The 19,820-nt window shown below is 39.6% G+C and overlaps 2 protein-coding genes and 1 pseudogene across 2 annotated transcripts; 1 reads left to right on the top strand and 2 right to left on the bottom strand.

Moving 5' to 3' along the window:
* Positions 1-5,909: 5,909 nt before the first annotated feature.
* OR8S15 (olfactory receptor family 8 subfamily S member 15) lies at positions 5,910-6,857 on the bottom strand. The gene has a single exon (NM_001388759.1). It carries the CDS (start codon positions 6,855-6,857, stop codon positions 5,910-5,912), a length of 948 nt encoding a protein of 315 aa, NP_001375688.1.
* Positions 6,858-15,247: 8,390 nt separating this feature from the next.
* On the top strand, positions 15,248-16,250 carry LOC486572 (annotated as a pseudogene).
* A 1,823-nt stretch (positions 16,251-18,073) lies between these two features.
* On the bottom strand, positions 18,074-19,030 carry OR8S9 (olfactory receptor family 8 subfamily S member 9). Its single transcript, NM_001388760.1, is given in 1 exon segment — positions 18,074-19,030. A coding segment is annotated over 1 exon segment (957 nt).
* Between the last annotated feature and the right edge of the window lie 790 nt (positions 19,031-19,820).

Here is a 19,820-nt window from a genome sequence, read left to right as displayed (position 1 = left end):
ATGGCAACTTAGAAGATGAAGGAGCCAATGTTCTTTATTCCCTGAAGTCATAGCTTGAAGCCCAGTTTGAGACTCATTAACTAGATAAGTTGAAATTTGTGAGGGCCTCTGATGATTCTGTTCAGTATGGTCGTATGGAACTTCTGTGTTGAGGTTTTAGCCTAGGATGAGGTCACTCTCTCAAAATAGAGCCCCTTGGAATATTGAATATTTCATGCTAAGGAATTTGAGAAATGGCCGGTGTAGGGAAGCACTTTCTGACCTCCCTCTGAAGCAAATCATAAAACCCTCATGTGAGAGGTGACTTCCCTATACTTGGAGGAAAGGGGCAACCTTATTTCCAAAGATGAAGGGACACAGAGAGGAATCTGAATAGGCCTTGCTAATTACCAGCCCCCATCTCCCCATTTCCATTTACCATATGTATCTCACCTTTGTTTTATTATATATTTCCATGACTTTCCTGTCTTTCCATAAAAATGCTTAGGTTTGTACCCTTTGGTCAACATGTTCTCGTTATGAGGTGTCAGCTAAGTTATGGTGGTAAACAAACTGCAGTATATAAGTGTATCAAATCAATATGTCATACACTTTAAACTTACACAATGTTGTATGTCTATTATATCTCAATAAACCTGGGAAAATATCCCATTCAAGTTTAACTGTTTCTTCTGGCCTTCATTTTCTTTTTTTTTTTTGTATATCTTTTTACTTGCAGTTTGATTTGCCAGCATATGGTATAACACCTAGTGCTTGCTATTCAACATAGTACTAGAAATCCTAGCCTCAGCAATCAGGCAACAAAAAGAAATAAAAGGCATTCAAATTGGCAAAGAAGAAGTCAAACTCTCCCTCTTCGCAGATGACATGATACTATACATAGAAAACCCAAAAGACTCCACGCCAAGATTGCTAGAACTCATACAGCAGTTCGGCAGGGTGGCAGGACACAAAATCAATGCACAGAAGTCAGTGGCATTTCTATACACTAACAATGAGACTGAAGAAAGAGAAATTAAGGAGTCAATGCCCATTTACAATTGCACCCAAAAGCATAAGATACCTAGGAATAAACCTAACCAAAGAGGTAAAGGATCTATACCCTAAAAACTACAGAACACTTCTGAAAGAAATTGAGGAAGACACAAAGAGATGGAAAAATATGCCATGCTCATGGATTGGAAGAATTAATATTGTGAAAATGTCAATGTTACCCAGGGCAATTTACCCGTTTAATGCAATCCCTATCAAAATACCATGGACTTTCTTCAGAGAGTTGGAACAAATCATCTTAAGATTTGTGTGGAATCAGAAAAGACCCCGAATAGCCAGGGGAATATTATAAAAGAAAACCATAGCTGTGGGCATCACAATGCCAGATTTCAGGTTGTACTACAAAGCTGTGGTCATCAAGACAGTGTGATACTGGCACAAAAGCAGACACATAGATCAATGGAACAGAATAGAGAATCCAGAAGTGGACCCTCAACTTTATGGTGAACTAATATTCGAGAAAGCAGGAAAGACGATCCACTGGAAAAAAGACAGTCTCTTCAATAAATGGTGCTGGGAAAATTGGACATTCACATGCAGAAGAATGAAACTAGACCATTCTCTTACACCATACACAAAGATAAACTCAAAATGGATGCAAGATTTTCATGTAAGAGAAGAATACCTAAAAATCCTAGAGGATTTTGGGAACACCTTTTTGAATTTGGCCACAGAAACTTCTTGCAAGATGCATCTAAGAAGGCAAGGGCAACAAGAGAAAAATGAATTATTGGGACTTCATCAAGATAAAAAGCTTCTGCACAGCCAAAGAAACAGTCAACAAAACTAAAAGACAACCTACAGAATGGGAGAAGATATTTGCCAATGACATATCAGAGAAAGGGCTAGTATCCAAGATCTAGAAAAAACTTATTAAACTCAACAGCAAAGAAACAAAAAAATCCAATCATGAAATTGGCAAAGGACATGAACAGGAATTTCACAGAGGAAGGCATAGACATGGCCAACAAGCACATGAGAAAATGCTCCACATCACTGGCCATCAGGGAAATACAAATCAAAACCACAATGAGATACCACCTCATACCAGTCAGAATGGCTAAAATTAACAAGATAGGAAACAACAAATGTTGGAGAGGATGTGGAGGAGGGGAACCCTCTTGCACTGTTGGTGGGAATGTGAACTGGTGCAGCCACTCTGGAAAACTGTGTGGAGGTTCCTCAAAGAGTTAAAAATAGATCTGCCCTATGACTCAGCAATTGCAGTGCTGAGGATTTATCCCAAAGATACTGATGTAGTGTAATGCCGGCACCCCTGCACCCCGATGTTTCTAGCAGCAATGTTCACAATAGCCAAACTGTGGAAGGAGCCTCAGTGTCCATCGAAAGATGAATGGATAAAGAAGATGTGGCATATATATACAATGGAATATTACTCAGCTATTAGAAATGAGGAATACCCACCATTTGCTTCAACGTGGATGGTACTGGAGGGTATTATGCTAAGTGAAGTAAGTCAATCAGAGAAGGACAATCATTATATGGTTTCACTCATATGGGGAATATAAAAAATAGTGAAAGGGATTATAGGGGAAAGGAGAGAAAATGAGTGAAAATATCAGTGAGGGTAACAAAACATGAGAGACTCCCTAACTCTGGGAAATGAACAAGGAGTAGTGGAAGGGGAGGGGTGCGGGGAAATGGGTGACTGGGTGATGGACACTGCAGGTGATAGTTGGTGGGATGAGCACTGGGTGTTATAGTATATGTTGGCAAATAGAACTCCAATAAAAAATACATAAAAAAGGGGAAAACAAAAAAATACATGTATATATATTACACAGATATCAAGCATACATTATACATAATACATACCAAAGCACATTAAAGTTATTGAATAAAAACAAATATGGTATCCTGGAGGAGTGTGGCATGGTAGGTTAGAGAAAATGCTTTTGAGTATGCTGATTAGAAAGAGGTAATAAAAAACACTTTCTTTACATTGTATGCATGAGGTAATGAGGTATTTCCTTTTTTTTAGGTTTTTAAAAAAATTTATTTTTTAAAAAGTTAATATGTGCATAAAAGGAAACTGAAAAACACAAGAAGCAAAGAACAAAGTCATCCATAATCACAAGCAGTTTACAGTTTGACTTCTAGGTCCTGTGTGTGTGTCTATCTATACAAGTAAGCATTTTAATGTAAGATCATACAGTTGTGTATCATGCTTTTACACACCATGAATATTTATCATGTCAAAGTCCCCAAACTATGAGTATTTTGATAGCCAAGAATACACTACACCAACTCCATCTGAAAAAAAAAATGTAATCCTGCCTTTCTTGGCGACAAAAATATAAAAGACAAAAATGGCAACAGGCTTCTAGATAAAGATATTGGCAGAATTACAATTAAAATACTGCATTCCCTTAATGTTCAATTAAAACTGAGACATAGGGATCCCTGGGTGGTGCAGCGGTTTATCGCCTGCCTTTGGCCCAGGGCGTGATCCTGGAGACCCTGGATCGAGTCCCACGTCGGGCTCCCGGTGCATGGAGCCTGCTCTCCCTCTGCCTGTGTCTCTGCCTCTCTCTCTCTCTCTCTGTGTGACTATCATAAATAAATAAAAAAATTAAAAAAAAATAAAACTGAGACATAAAGTAACAGAGTACACACATATAATGCTTCTAAAAGAATTCATCATCCAATCTATAATATTCAATTAGCAAGGAGGTATGTTTCCATTGAGTCACTTAATGTATTCCTATAGCACAAAGAGACTAATATACGTTAACAGTTATTAAAATGTAAGTATGAAAACATCCTCATACAACTCTCCCTCTATACTTCCTTCTGCCCCTCTGTTGCCAACCTAGTAAGTTCTGACATTTCTCAGAGACAGCTTAACAATCTCATGTCCAAGATGCTTCTTCCCTATCAATGATAACAAAGAGAAACTTATAAATTGGTTAAATCACTAGCTGTACATTTTAATGAGGTATTTCATGCAAGTGTGTACTCTTCAAAATTTTAACATATTAACTCTTGCTGTGCTTTTGTGAACTGCAAGACAAGAGATAGTCACGAACACCTAAAGTTTCTTAGTTCTATGTTACCTCTGCTGAGGTTGTTATAAAATATTGTTATTTTGGATAATAGTGCAGTCAAAAGTGACTATTTCTAATACTCAAGCAAGAAGCTAAACAGGAAAATAGGTCTAAAATGAAACAGAATGTTTAAATGGGCTGAAACATGTTCACTTTATATGAAAACCTAACATTTGACAATTATAGATCCAAAGAGAACGTTTTGTAGGAAGAATTGATAATTGGCAAAAATGGCTTAGACAAATGTCCTTTAAGTGGAAAATCAGTGGAGTTCTGCAGAAGGGCATTTGAGGGCACCAAGTGAACAACGGGACATAAGAAGAGGGAGGCATACAGACAGAGAAGAAGGACCACAGGGCTTACAGTCCTCCAAAGTGGAAGGAGGTCATCATGGGCCTTTTGTAAGAACATATTTGTGTATTTTGGTTTCATTTAAATCCAGAGCAAAAGTCTTTCTTCATTATCAATCCCAGGGATGGATGCAGCGAATTCCCTGCATCCATCCATATTCTGGGACAAACAGATGTTCTGTATTTGACAGCTTCTCAGTGATCTTCCTCTCCAGACTGATTTCTTCCCCGTCTCCCTGTATCACTATTTGCTGGTACCGAGTCCTCTCCCTTTCCACACTGCTCCTCCCCTCTCCTACTCATTCTAGCTTTACTGCCCGCTGTACTCTGTTCCTGTAGGAGGAGTGTTATATGTTTACTTGGTTGAAAGGCAGAATTCTAAAGATGGCCTTTCGAGATTTCTGATCCATGGTTCTTCAAACATGAATCTAGAGACTGCTATGAAGGGATTTTGTAGATATAATTACAGTCCCAAATCAATTGGCTTTAAAATATGAGATTATGCTGGTGGGCCTAATCTAATCACACCCCTTTCGGAGCAGAGAGTTTTCTCCAGATGTTAGCAGAAGGGGACATGAGAGGGATTTGGAATGTGAGAAGTAGGTGATGCACTGTTTTGAAAATGGAGAGGGCCAGGTGAGAAGTGAAGGGGCCCTAATAAGGAGAGAATAGTCCTCAGTTGACAGCCAGCAAGGAAATGGGGATCTCAGACCTAGTTTCAAGAAACCGAATTCTGCCAATAATCTGAATCTCTAGAGCCTGTGGAGAAGGGCCCAACCCAGCCAGAACCTTGATTTCAGTGTTGTGAGACCCTAAACAGAGAACCCAGGGAGTCTGCTCAAATTTATGACCTAGAGACCTATAAGGTAATAACTAGATGTTACTTTAATTTGTTGAATTTTTGATAACTGATTATGGCAATAACAGAAAGCAACAGAGAACTAATATGCCTGGTAAATTGTGACTTCCCTCTGTTGACCACACTTTCTATTTCTGCCTATTGCCAGAGATCTTACCACTACCCATGACCCTTTCCTTCACCCTGTAAAGCCCAAGTCTTTGTTATCCATTTCTCAGAGACCCAGGATCTTTTATTTCTATAAAATCTTTCCCCAGACACAGTAATTCAAATTAAACATTCAGAACATAAAATATTTTAGGATCCACTCTAATTTGAATGCTTTTTTTAAAAATGTGGACCTTGAATTGACACATTATTAACTAAATCTATGAAGCTGAGAAGATTTTCCGACTTATGTGCTCTATGTCTGAATAGGATTGATTCTGAGCCATGCAAGCAAAATAGCTTCTAGCACTTTCCTTGATAATTTTTAAAAAGGGAGCATCAGCAATATGCATTACAACATGTGACAAAACAGGAAATCAGGAATTTAATGTCAATCATGAGATTTCTTGCTGCAGTTCTGTTTCTTTCATGTTATATCTCTTCTGTGCTGAGACATCGTAAGTATTTTATCATCATTCTTCTCAGAGCTGCTTTCACCTCCTTGTTCTTCCAGCTGTAGATGAGTGGATTCACCAAGGGAGTGATTACACTGTATTGTATGGAGAGGATCAACTCTAGAGGTGACCCTGAGGTTGGCATGAGATAGCGAAGAAGGGCTGAGCCATAGAACAGGATCACTGCAGTGAGGTGGGAGGAGCAGGTGGAGAAGGCCTTGCTTCTGCCTGTGGTGGAGCTGATGCTCAGGATGGTAGAGACAATGCGCACATAAGAGAAGAAGATCAGGAGGCATGTCCCAATGGCATGCAGGAGGGCAGAGCAGAGTAGCATTGCAGAGTTGGTGGAGACATCAGAGCAGGAGAGAGGGAAGAGGGAAGGCAGCTCACAGGAGTAGTGGTGGATGGTTTGAGCCTCACAGAAGTCCATATTCAAAGCCAGGAGGATGTTCATGAGTGCATCCAGAAAGGCCACGACCCAAGAGCCCCACACCAACCTCTCACATAGCTGTTTACTCATCACCTGGCCATAAAGCAGAGGGTGGCAGATGGCAGCATAGCGGTCATAGGCCATCACCGAAAGCAGGCAGGCTTCAATCCCTGTAGTGGCAAACACAAAGAACACCTGAGCCAGGCAGCCCTCCACTGAGATGGTTTTCCTCTGAGACAGGAGGTTCTCCAGCAGCTTGGGCACAGTGACTGTAGAGTAGAAGAGGTCTTGGAAGGAGAGATGGCCCAGAAAGAAGTACATGGGCATGTGGAGGTTAGCATCTGTATGGATCACAAGTATTATCAGAAGATTCCCCAGTAGAGTCAGAAGGTAAATCATCAGGAACAGAACAAAGAGTAGAGCCTGGACATAGGGGTCAGCAGACAGCCCAAGAAGGATGAACTCCGTGATTCTGCTGTGATTCGCTGAGGCCATTTACGGTCACTGTTCTTTAGAGAAAAATTAGGAAGAAGATATAAATCTCTTCTTTCCATAATAGTTTCCAGAAGGCATCACTCTTTACTATTTATTCCTTATGTCTTTCCCTATATATTCCTTCCTGCCTGGTCTGGTCTCCATTTTCATAGCCCCTTTAATGGTTCCATGGAGTCCCTTCTCCTCCCTGGCTCTCTGCTGTGCTGTCTCTGAGCTCTGGATCAGCCCTACTGGGAACTGGGCTAATAGAGAAGTTTGCCTTGTACAAATAAATTCCTCGCATGTTTTCCACTGTGTGTGTGTGTGTGTGTGTGTGTGTGTGTGTTTGTACAGGGGATGGTGAGATAAGAGACTGAACTCATTTTACAGGTGAAAACATTTAAACCCAGTGATCCTAGAACTTGTCTAGATCTCTACACTGATCAGTTTTTTTTTTTTTTAAAGAGCAAGGAAATAAATCTGTTGCATTTGGATGTAGAACAAGAGCTTATCTACTATATGACCTGCTTAGAGAAAAGCCAAACTCCCTAGTTTGGATTTCAAAGCATTAATCACCCAGGATTCTCTAGATGTCCCACTGCTGAGGCCAGATAGCATTGCTTTGTTTGTTCTCCGTCACTCCTGTTTTCTCTGATTTGATTCAGGCTGATATATTTTGTGTACCTATTAATTGATCTACATCTAATAAACCTTGGAATTCCCACCTTATTTACCACCTATTCTATGAGTCCTTTGATCACGCCCTTCTTTGTCCTCACGTAAATTTCTGGGATAATCATCATGAACCACATTTTTTCAGATGATGAAAATAAAGCTAAGTAATCTAATTCAAGATTCTAATTAATCTCTAATCTAAGATCCCAAAACCTTGCCTGCTTCCCTTTTCCATGTAACAATTCATCAACACACTGTAAGTTTTGCCATTTTTGGTATTACTAGTTTGCTTTATCACCTAGCGATATGTGTGAGTATCACTTCTTGTGTCTACAATGACAGTGCAGTTTCATGGAGGGCAGGAATTATTTTCTTATTCACACCGCCCATCAATATTTAATGGATCTTAAATAAATCATTGTTAAGTAAGTAAATACAAAAATTAAGAAAACTGAACAGATCATGTAGTAAAAACTCTTGGAGATTATCTCCAGGTCTAGAAGGTCAACTTCAAGTTGTAGTCAAGGGCAAAGCATCAAGGAGGCCTGGAATTGGAAGAGAAAGGGAAGAAGTGGACTACATATCTCCATTTTGCTGTGGAGGGCTTATTCCTTCTAAAATCACTAATACCTATAGATCTTTGCTTAAGAGAGATCACTTCACACTTTGCTTAAGTGTTCAATATCCATCTATCCACCCACTCATCCATCCATCCATAATGTTACTGAATAAACATTTTTGAGTCTCTGTTCACTAAGGTAAGTGTGTTGTACATACAGCTGAAGACAATTCTCTATTGTTTTTTTGTTGACTCTTGCGTGAATGCACCTACCTGAGCATTTCTAGGTGTGACCACTCCTCCTAACCTGTTTCCTCCTCATCAAAAGCAACCTGTGGTTATACAGTCAGATTCAGCCTTTCCTGGGATCCTCATGAGTGCTTTCCTATCTATCAGAGTGTTCTAATCTGCCCCTTGAACTCCGAATCTTTCCTGAGATCTCCACCTTTTGTGTCTACCACACAAATGTAATCTTGATGTCTCTCATAGGACTTGCAATAAAAGGTATAATATTGCTCAGAAGGTAAATTTCCCAGTCCTTGAACTTCCTCTCTACCCTATTCTACTCCTGCTACTAAGCTTATCAAATACATACTGCTAAACTTTAAGCCTTTATTTAGAATATGTGTCTGAATTACCTATGAGTTCTGTCCAGTGTGTAATCTGTAGTCCAGTGGGTTGGCTCAAACTAATGAAGACTCAGCAGTGAAGAAGGACTACCTGCAAAAGTCAGTTTTATCTTTGAGTGCATAAAACTCTTAAAATATTTTTGATACATTGCTTTTTAAAAATCTCTTATCTAAGTTAATCCTATTCAGCAAAAATGACAATAAATTTTATAAATTGTAGTTTAAGTCTTTTAAAAACCAGGAACCTAATATGCTTTATGATAATCAAAGAACAATACTAAATCTGAGTTGTATGAGCTGTTAACTTGTAATATGTTTTAATGTTTAGCTTAAAAATAAATAAAAACCAACCACATGCTAATATACTGTCACAAAAGTTTCTCAGAGATGTCCTCTTACTGTGTGTCAGTATTTTTCTGTTTCTTCACTGAGGTACAGAATGCAGCCATATCAGGTGTCAAGGTACTCATTCTAAACTGCCTTATCCTACTCATTTTAGGGGTTGTATTGGATAGAAGGCTGATATTTATTATCCCTCAGCTAGTCCATAAAATACTTTTGAAAGTAAACAACTTCTCTGGATTTTTAAAAAAGATTTTATTTATTTATTTGAGAATGAGAGTGAGCACAAGCAGGGGTAGCAGCAAGAAGGAGAGGGAGAAGCAGGCTCTCTGCTGAGTGGGGCTTGATCCCAGGACCCTGAGATCATGACCTGAGCTGAAGGCAGATGCTTAACCAACTGAGCCACCTTGGTGCCCCAATTTCTTTGGATTTTATACTAACAAAATAACACTGTGAACAACATTCATTCTTGTCAAGACTATGAACATTTTTAAGAATTTGGAATTTAATTAATTTCTCATTTAATTAATCCAAATGAGAGAAATCGGTCCAGTTCTTCTATGCTTACTCTCTATTAACCTGGTTATAAGAACTAATTAGCATGAAAATACTCTAGCATCTTCAGAAGATATTAGAGAAGCTGCTTATCATGGATCCAAAGCCTGAAAACTTTTATCCTGGAATGGAAGCACCACACCACAGTCTATCAGGGAGACAGCTATATCATGTGATGCTATGTTCCATCTCACTCCAGGCTCAAAGCATAGATCTTCTGACAAATGATACGTTCTTTCAAAGTAGGACAATGTCTTTATCTTCATATTTAGGAAATGATAAAATGTTAATACAAAATCTTCTCACTTACCTCCAAGAAGGAACACAGTGAATTCAATTCAGGCCGAAGTTTGAGTGGTTCCAGACTTAAAAATGGTGTGAATATAGGGAGTCATGGAGTAGTTCCTGAGAAAGTAGAGGCAGGAAGGGCAGCTTGAGGGATTCTCCCAAGACTGTTCACCAATTTTCCTTGAATTGCACACAGAAGAAAAGCAAACTCAGCTTTCCACATTTTTTTCAAAGACCATCTTAACAACTTTAGAATATAAAGTTGAAATTAAGTAGCATCATAAATAATCACCATCTTCCCTTCTACTGAAATTTCAACATTGGAGATTGTTTATGCCAGAGTGAGTCTGTGTCTAAAGTAAAATTAGACAATTTTGATAAGGGTTGCACATTGAAACAGTCATCAAGTCGTTAGGTCTAATGAGACCACCAGCGTTTTCCAAGGTGACAAGTAGTTAAGGACTAATAATCAAAATATGAGACTTATTTCAATAAGTGTCTGATACTTGTCCTGGTATAGTTCAACTCAGAGGATGTTGAGGTCCTTAATTAAATAATTGATAAGTGAGGTTAGGAGAAGAGAAAGCTAAAATACTTCAGTACTTATAGAAGGGGCCTGGTGACCAGAATGAATTGTTATAAATAAGTCTCCTATTGTTCTTTACATTAATTCTTCAGCAGGGATCAGAGTGGGAATGGGTAATAATAGCAGAAAAATGAATTCTCTGCACGTATATGTCTGAGGACCTGATAAAGGAGAGTGTACCTTAGGGCATCAATATTTTCTGCCAATATTCAAGGACTCCCCTTCCCTAATGATTAGCATTATTCACTGACCGCCTTATTACCCAATAAGAGAACTGGAGGACAAAACTGAATAAACTGAGAAATGCAGACACAGCTTAGGGAGCACTGAGAGGCAAGGTCTCTCTGTTGTGTGGAAGTTGAGGTGAGAAAGTGAAAAGAAGTGTCTCAGAGATCCAGAGAGAGAAGGTCCAGTGAGAGATGTTAATAAAACTATAAAGCAACTGGAAAACATTTGGAAAAAACTTTAAGAAAAATCATAGGAAATATTACCATGCTCCTATATTTTCTGATACAGAAGACATTTTGTAGCTGTTTTCCTACTCGACCTTATCTGAGGTCCTAAGAAGTAATACTTCAATGAAGTAACTTTAGGAAAAACAGCAACTTTTATTTTTCCAGTTGGGAGTCACAAGGAGGGCAGGAAGACAGAATGTCCTAGATTTAGATTGTTCTGAAGTGTTGGTCTTCCATGTCTCAATTGGCCACAGTGAAAAGATGTTCCAATCCTCAGTAAGTGCAGTTTGGTGAGAGATTTCGGGTGGTTTTAGGACTAGTTACTTAGTTTCTCTTAATTGAACATTCTCTGTGACTAAATATGATGTTCAAGAGAGTAAAGCTCAGTTCTAACCTCTCAGAAAAGCAATTATAGTTCCTGCAGTTAGTTTATTGGCTGGTTGAAACTGGGAGATCAAGAGAAAGATGGAGAAATAGCCTTTATTCCCTGGAGTTAGATCCTGAACTACATGAGTTAATTAGGGAAGTTGCAGTTTGTAAGAATTGTAGATTATCTCAGATGTTGACTTCAGAACTTGACTTAGAAATCTTACTGGAAACTCTTGGGTGAGAACTCCTGAGTATCTGGTGTTTTTTCTTTACTTTCCTCCCTCTCTGCCTCACTCTCTTCCTTCCTTCTTGATGTTGAGTTACAATTAAAATATAAAATTTTATATGTTTAAAATGTATGATGTGGTGATCTGACATATGTATGCTTTGTGAAATGATTTCCACCATCAGATTTTTAAAGATATTTTATTTATTTATTTGAAAGAGAGTGTGTGCATGTGTGAGCAGTCAGCTGGTGAACCAGGTAGAGCTAATATTGCAGATGAAGCTTAGATGAAGTCCACTGGAAGAATTCCCTCCTGTTTGTGGGAGGTCAGCCTTTCGTTCTAGTCAGTCCTTCAACTGATTGGACATGGCCCACCCACATTATGGAGGGCAATCTTCTTTGCTCTAAATCTGCCATATCAAACTTATGTTTTTGGTAGTAGTCCATTTTGGAAAAGAATTATTTTTTAAATAGATGCCTTACTCTAAATATTTTAAAGGATTTGAAACATCCTCCCAAGCTTTAGAGTAATAATATCTCGCCATCCACCAGAGTAGCCTGGAGAAATATTCAGAATGCCTCAGACTATGTGGTATTTGTCATCAATGAACTGATCCATGCCAGTCACATTGATTACCATGGATGATGAGATTGGAGATGGGAAGGAGAAGATTTTTTTAAAATAAAAATTTAATTTTAGAATAGTTTTAGATTTACATAAAAGGTGCAAAAATAGTGCAGAACATTCCCATATACCCCTGCCTAGTCTCCATTATTATTAACATTTCACATTAGTGTGGTACATTTATCACAATTAATGAACCATATTGAAAAATTATCACTAAAGTTCATAACGTATCCATATTTCCTTAGTTGTTACCTAACATCCAATTTCTATTCCAAGATTCTATCCAGGACAGCACATTACATTTAATTCATGTATCCTTAGGCTCCCTGGATTGTGACAGTTCTCAGCCTTTGTTTTTTTCATGACATTGGCAGTTCTAAGTCAGATATTTTGTACAATGCCCCTCAACTTGGTTTTATTTGATGTTTTTCTCATGATTAGGGCTGTGGGTTTTGGTGATGAGGCCCACACGGTGAAGTGTCATTCTCATCACATCATATCAGGAGTGTATACTATCAACATGAGTTAACCACTGCTGACATTAATCTTGGTCATCTGTCACAGGTAGCATTTGTCAGGTTTCTCAACTTTTCCCCCGTTTTCATACTGTATTCTTTAGAAGGGAATCATTACGTGCAGCTCACCTTTAAGGAGTGGCTAGTTATACTCTACTTCATTGAGAGTGCAGTTTCTATACAAGTTATTTGGGAATTCTTCTGAAAGGGAGATTGTCAACTCTCTTCCATTTATTTAATTATTAAATTATTTATTTATATAAGTATATTATTTTATACTTTGGTTATGATCTAATACTATGCTACTTATTTTGTTGCTCAAATCGGTCCATCCTTAGTCACTGGGGGCTCTTTCATTTGGCTCCGGTGTCCCTTTAACATACCCATATCATTTTGGGGTGGGTTTTTTTTTTAGTACTTTCTGTTGCTATGAGATGCTTCAGGTTCATATTGTATCTTCTTTGTTTCAGCCTTAGAATCATTCAATTCTCCATGTGGCCTTGGTTCTTTCTTGTTGGAGAATGGTGTTAGAAATCAAGCTCTGAGTACTTAGTGTGCTCCTTGTTACTGGGATGTTGTTACTTTTAGGTCTTCTCAGCTGATAGAGTAAAGAAATAATGTGCATACCTAGCTGTCTATATTCACATATCTGTAAATATTTCTATATGCATCCAAAGAGGAGAATATTTTTATTTTTACCTTCTTGGATGCTGAAGAAAGAGCCACGGACAACACTTTTGGGATTATGGGTGATACTGGCTTTTTATCCTTTTCAAAATTTTTCATATTTTCTAAAATAAAAGTGGATTGTTTTGTAATTGGAGAAATGATAGTGTTAAATACTTTTAAAGAATTGACAGATTGCAAGAAAATGGAATTATTTGTCAAAATTGTAGAGGAGTAATTATCATGTAGACATGAAATGTAAAAAATTCCATATATCATACCTGGCTAATAGTAAAAGCTCAGTAAATATTGATTTCCACTTGTTTCTAATGACTTTATCTTTCCTTACATTCTCATTCTCTTTCCTCACCCTCCACTGATCTTGGAGGTACAGATATGTGGGAACTTCTCTGTTTTTAGGGTTGGTCCTGGGTTATCAAGGTGAATCACCCAACAATGGGAGAGAATGGAGTCTACTTACTGAGTGGGGATTGTGTAGGTATGTGAGGTATGCTTTGAGCCTCTTTAAGATAAGAACATGAGTATAGTTTTTATGAACATTACAGGAAGTGGAGGCCTGACCCTTGTGTGCATCCTGTATTTTTGAAGGAAGTTTCCTTATAATGCCAGTAGATTGTTTATAATGCATTGATATCTGAAGGGGAATATGAAAGATCTCTGTGAGAAATTCTGTTGTGAGTGGAATATTCCATTCTGAGAGTCATCTGTATCTACTTAGCACAGAGTATACTAGAGGAAGAAGGTATTTAAGTTGCAAGAAGAAATCATTGAGACATCAGTGGTTAAATGTAGGCAAACTGAAATTACACTAATATAATGAAATTGGTGTCTATTTTGTGGAATTAAAAAAAGACATGTGAAATATTTGGCAATGATACTGTTTAGGAAGGAGAGAAGCCTGTTCATAAATGCATGTTATTAGTAACATTTTAGTTGTTAGGTTAAGCTGTGAGACCATGGAAGGTTTATGTTATCATTAAAAAAAAAGGCAAACAAATATGCAACAAAAAGTAAACTAAAAAAACAAGATGTACATGTATGGACTAATTATCACACGTTGCAAAGGATTATGATTTTTTTTTATTGGAATTCAATTTGCCAACATATAGCTTAACACCCAGTGCTCATCCTGCCAAGTGTCCCCCTCAGGGCCCATCACCCAGTCACCCCAACCCCCCGCCCACCTCCCCTTCCACTACCCCTTGTTCATTTCCCAGAGTTAGGTGTCTCTCATGTTTTGTCACCCTCACTGATATTTTCACTCATTTTCTATCCTTTCCCTTTATTCCCTTTCACTAATTTTTATATTCCCTAAATGAATGAGACCATATAATGTTTGTCCTTCTCCAATTGACTTGGAGCATATTTCACTCAGCATAATACCCTCCAGTTCCATCCACGTCGAAGCAAATGGTGGGTATTTGTCATTTCTAATGGCTGAGTAATATTCCATTGTATACATATACCACATCTTTAAAGGATTATGATTAATTAAATTCTGCAATATGAATTTTTAAGGCATATAACAAGAAAGAAAGGAGGAAAACCTGGCTTCAAATATTTTTGGAAATATTGCATGACAAAAAAATAGGTTAATATTAGAAACACTAAAAATGTTTTGCCATATCTATTTCATATTTTTCTTACGGTGAGAAATGGGAACAAAACTAAGCACGTGCTAACTTGTTTCATAAATCCTTGCAGTATAAAAGTGAATGGAAAAGAGAAATAATAAAAATAAAACAAGAATCTTCAAAATGTATAAATGATGAATCATATATTAAGGGTTGAATATTTATTAAAGATTAAAAAAAATTACACCATTGCTCTCTGCTCCTCCCCATTCGACAGACAGCCGCATCTTCTGGTGCAGTGCCCGCCATGTCCCCGAGACACGATGGTGAAGGTCAGAGTGGACGGATTTGTCCATACTGGGCGCCTGGTCACCAGGGCTGCTTTTAACTCTGGCAAAGTGAATATTGTTGCCATCAATGACCCCTTCATCGACCTCAACTACATGGTGTACATGTTCTAGTATGATTCTACCCATGGCAAATTCCATGGCATGGTCAAGACTGAGAATGGGAAACTTGTCATCAATGGGAAGTCCATCTCCATCTTCCAGGAGTGAGAACCTGCCAACATCAAATGGGGTGATGCTAGTGCTGAGTAGGTTGTGAAGTCCACTGGGGTCTTCACCCCATGGAGGAGGCTGGGGCTCACTTGAAGGGCGGGGCCAAGAGGGTCATCATCTCTGCTCCTTCCACTGATGCCCCCATGTTTGTGATGGGCATGAACCACGAGAAGAATGACAACTCCCTCAAGATTGTCAGCAATGCCTCCTGCACCACCACCTGCTTGGCTCCTCTGGCCAAAGTCATCCATGACAACTTTGGCATTGTGGAAGGCCTCATGACCACCGTCCATGCCATCACTGCCACCCAGAAGACCATGGACGGCCCCCCTGGAAAGCTGTGGCATGATGGCCCAGGGGGGCTGCTCAGAACATCATCCCTGCTTCCACTGGTGCTGCCAAGGCTGTGGGCAAGGTCATCCCTGAGCTGAACAGGAATCTCACTGGTATGACTTTCTGTGTCCCCACCTCCAATGTGTCAGTTGTGGATCTGACCTGCCACGTGGAGAAAGCTGCCATATATGACCACATCAAGAAGGTGCTGAAGCAGGCATCAGAGGGCCCCCTCAAGGGCATCCTGGGCTATACTGAGGACCAGGTTGTCTCCTGCGACTTCAACAGTGACACCCACTCTTCCACCTTCGACGCTGGGCCTGGCATTGCCCTCAATGACCACTTTGTCAAGCTCATTTCCTGGTATGACAATGAATTCAGCTACAGCAACCAGGTGGTTGACCTCATTGTCCACATGGCTTCCAAGCAGTAAGAGCCTCCTGGACCACCAGCCCCAGCGAGAATAAGAGGAAGAGAGAGGCTCTCAGCTGCTGGGGAGTCCCTGCCCTGGCTTAATCCCCCAACACACTGAGAATCTCCTGACCTCCAATTTTCATCCCAGACCCCCCGAGGAAGGGGAGCGGCTTGGGAAAATCTACCTTCTCATGCATATCAATAAAGTATAACGTATCCATACTCCCCCAAATTACACCATTAATGGAGAAAGGTAAATTGAAAAGTAAAACTGAAAACTCCTTGGATTATCAAGGAAGATAAAATAGGAAAATAGACATACCAATATGGCAAAATTGTAGGAAAGGCCCGAAATAGGTCTATCATGTATGGCATTTTGAAATTAGGTAAATGCAGGTTTTTCAATTATTGTATCACTAGATTATAGATAATTTTTTTTCAAGCCAAATCATTTGAAAAAAGGACTTAGGTAGACTTGGAGCATCCTCTAACTCTGGGGGATATCTGTCAAGTACTGTGCCTGGGTGGGAACAGAAATCCTGTGAGATGGAAAGGTTACCAACAGGGAAGAAAAATCCCCCAGAGCAAGACAGTCCCTTGAGTTTGAAATTTCCTAGGATTCCAGAGTTTGAAAACAGAACTGTTGACTATTTTCAGGCCATGTTTTGCCTGAGCATAGAGTTAGAGGATTCCTTCCCTCTTTCAACTGCTGTGTACATTGGCGCAGTGAATTCCTCACACCACCTGAGGGCGCCAGTGCATCTATAGCCTTGGGTTTCGAATTCCTTTTCTCCCAAGGGTGTCCTCCTGGGTGGTACCCTTACTTGTCTGACCCTTACTGAAGTCTTCTTTGTAAATTTCCTCATTCCTCCCATTCTCCCTTCTACCATCTGGTCTTCTCTTGTCTAATTTTCTTTTCTTTTTCTTTTCTTTCCCTTTCTCTACCTTGCCTTGCCTTGCCTTCCCTTCCCTTCCTTTCCCTGCCTGAGGAGGCTCATGTTTACCATTATGTGTTACACCAGTTTTCTGTTGGCCCTCAGTCCTATGCTTATCCAGTGTACTTGGCTTTATATTACCTGGACTAGATGCCCACAGAGGATATCTCCCAGATTCCCAGGCTGGTGGCTTTTTCTTAGGGTCAACCAATGGAAAGTGTGGGTGAAAACTAAGAGAAGCAGCTAATCTGGTTCTGGGGGAGGCAAGGCAGTATCCCTTCAGCAGCCCCAGCATCCTCATTGATGACTGCCCCCTGGCCTTAGTACCTCTTCAGCATCCCAACAGTGGTGCCCCAATGACAGACTAGGGCTGATGGCTACCCCAGAAAGAGTGGATTCTCTCCCTGTTGCCACCAGGTGAAGGTAACAGGAGAGGCACAAAGTATGGAAAGCGTTTGTGAATCTTCCTTTGGCTCTGCCAGCCATTTTTAGATCCTTCTATCTTTTCTACAAGTCCCTATCTAGTCCAAGCTTATCCCCAACCTCCCTTCCAGCTCCTGAGTCTGGAATTTATGAGTCTTTATTATCAATGGCCTTCTTGGTGCTTTTACTTCTAGCAAAGCTTCCCCTCTAAATATTAGACCCAACGAGAATTCAGTTTCTTGTCAATTTTCTTAGTGCTAATCTCAATGGGAATGTTTCATAATTAAAAGGGAGAATAAATCCATTGTTTTGTCTCTGAATAAATTAAATATGAGCCAACATAAGCAAGTAGCTCTTGGATCTTCCCAGGCATTCCAAAGGAAACTAGCCCTTATAAGATATTTTGTCATTCTGTTATGAACCAAGAAAATTTTCCCTACATCTGTTTTTCAACCATCTGATAAGATTCTTCCCCATCTCCCAGTCATCCTCTACCTGTTCTCTGCTCTCTGAGCTGTTTTAAACCTTTTTGCAGCATTCTTTTCAGAGCTGCTTTTACTTCCTTGTTCTTCAAGCTGTAAATAAGGGGATTTATTAGAGGAGTGACCACACTGTACTGTATGGAGAAAATCAGCTCCAGAGGTGAGCCTGAGGTTGGCATGAAATAGCGAAGAAAAGCAGATCCATAGAAAAAGCTCACTGCAGTGAGGTGGGAGGAGCAGGTGGAGAAGGCTTTACTTCTGCCTGAGGTGGAGCTGATGCTCAGGATGGTGGAGACAATGCGAGTATATGAGAAGAAGACCAGAAGCAAGGTTCCAGAGGCATGAATGATGGCAGAGCACACCAGGACTGTAAAGTTGGTGGAGATGTCAGAGCAAGATAGAGAAAATAGAGATGGCAGTTCACAGCTGAAGTGAGGGATGACCTGAACCTCACAGAAGTCCAAATTCCAAGCCATGAGGGTGTTAATGAGAGCATCCAGAAAGCCCAGTGCCCATGAGACCCATACCAGACCCCCACACAACTGTTTACTCATCAGCTGGCCATAGAGCAGGGGGTAGCAGATGGCAGTATAGCGGTCATAGGCCATGGCAGAGAGCACAAAAACTTCAGTTCCGGCGATGGAAAACACGAAAAATGCCTGAGTGAGGCAGCCTTCTACTGATACTGATTTCTTGTGAGATACGAGATTCTCCAGCATCTTGGGCACAATTACTGAAGTTAAACAAAGATCCAGGAAGGAGAGGTGGCTCAAGAAGAAGTACATGGGGGTGTGGAGATGGGTATCGGTCATAGTCACTATCATTATCATCAGGTTCCCCATGATGGTCAGGAGGTAAATTGCTAGGAAAAGCACAAAGAGCAGAACCTGGATGTGGGGGTCAGCAGACAGTCCAAGGAAGATGAATTCTGTGATGGTGCTGTGGTTTCCTAAGACCATGGTAGAAGATGTTCCACTGGAATGAGGACAAAAAGACACATGAAATATTCACCTTCTTTTTGTGCCACCTTAGGATTACTACTTCCTTCTATGTATGCATGTATCTCTTTTCAGTGTGTTCACCTTTTGCATGGATTTTTAAAAAATCTACTCTTCCTCCCTCTCCAGAATTCTTCCCTCACTTGGTTGCCAGTTGCTTGGCTCCTGAACCAGCCGATTTGTGCTCTTTTCCCTTGTGACTACTATCCCACAAATAAGCTCTGGTGACCTTTACATAATTTTTCAGTTTAGTTTATGACTGATTGGTTTCATCTCCTTGAACTGTGCTTTGATTTTATCTTGCAACACTACCAGTTAAATTATATCCAATATACCTCTTGGAGAAGTGATTCTAGTCATCTCTGGTTTCTTGAGTTACACAGTCTTTCACTCTCCATTTAAAAGCTCACAATAGACCAATATTACTTAATAATAATAATACTTAATAATAATTACTTATATTTATTATACTTCTAGTTTTCATGTGTCTCTCTCTAGTATATTTGTTTATTTGATTCAAGGGAAAAATTTGAAATGTATTTGTGTGTGAGTATGTATGTGGTGGGGAATGGGGTTAAGAAAGAATAGTGCTAATGTGTATTTTTACGGTTAACCCTTCCCCCACCTCCAAAACTCAGATCTAGAAGACTCATTTAGTTCCTCAATCTGAACAGATAGGATTTGCATCTACTCTATATGAGCCTATGACCAGAATGTGAATTCTACAATGCTCCTGAATAATGATAAACTT

Source organism: Canis lupus, chromosome 27 (assembly GCF_011100685.1).
Source record: "Canis lupus familiaris isolate Mischka breed German Shepherd chromosome 27, alternate assembly UU_Cfam_GSD_1.0, whole genome shotgun sequence".
In the NCBI taxonomy this organism is placed as follows: Eukaryota; Metazoa; Chordata; class Mammalia; order Carnivora; family Canidae; genus Canis; species Canis lupus.
The sequence above is the reverse complement of the archived record's forward strand: the minus strand, read 5'-3'. Positions and strand labels throughout refer to the sequence as shown.

What these genes read in the sequence shown, in the direction of transcription:
- OR8S15 (NM_001388759.1), bottom strand. Translation starts at nt 6,857, where the DNA reads ATGGCCTCAGCGAATCACAGCAGAATCACGGAGTTCATCCTTCTTGGG.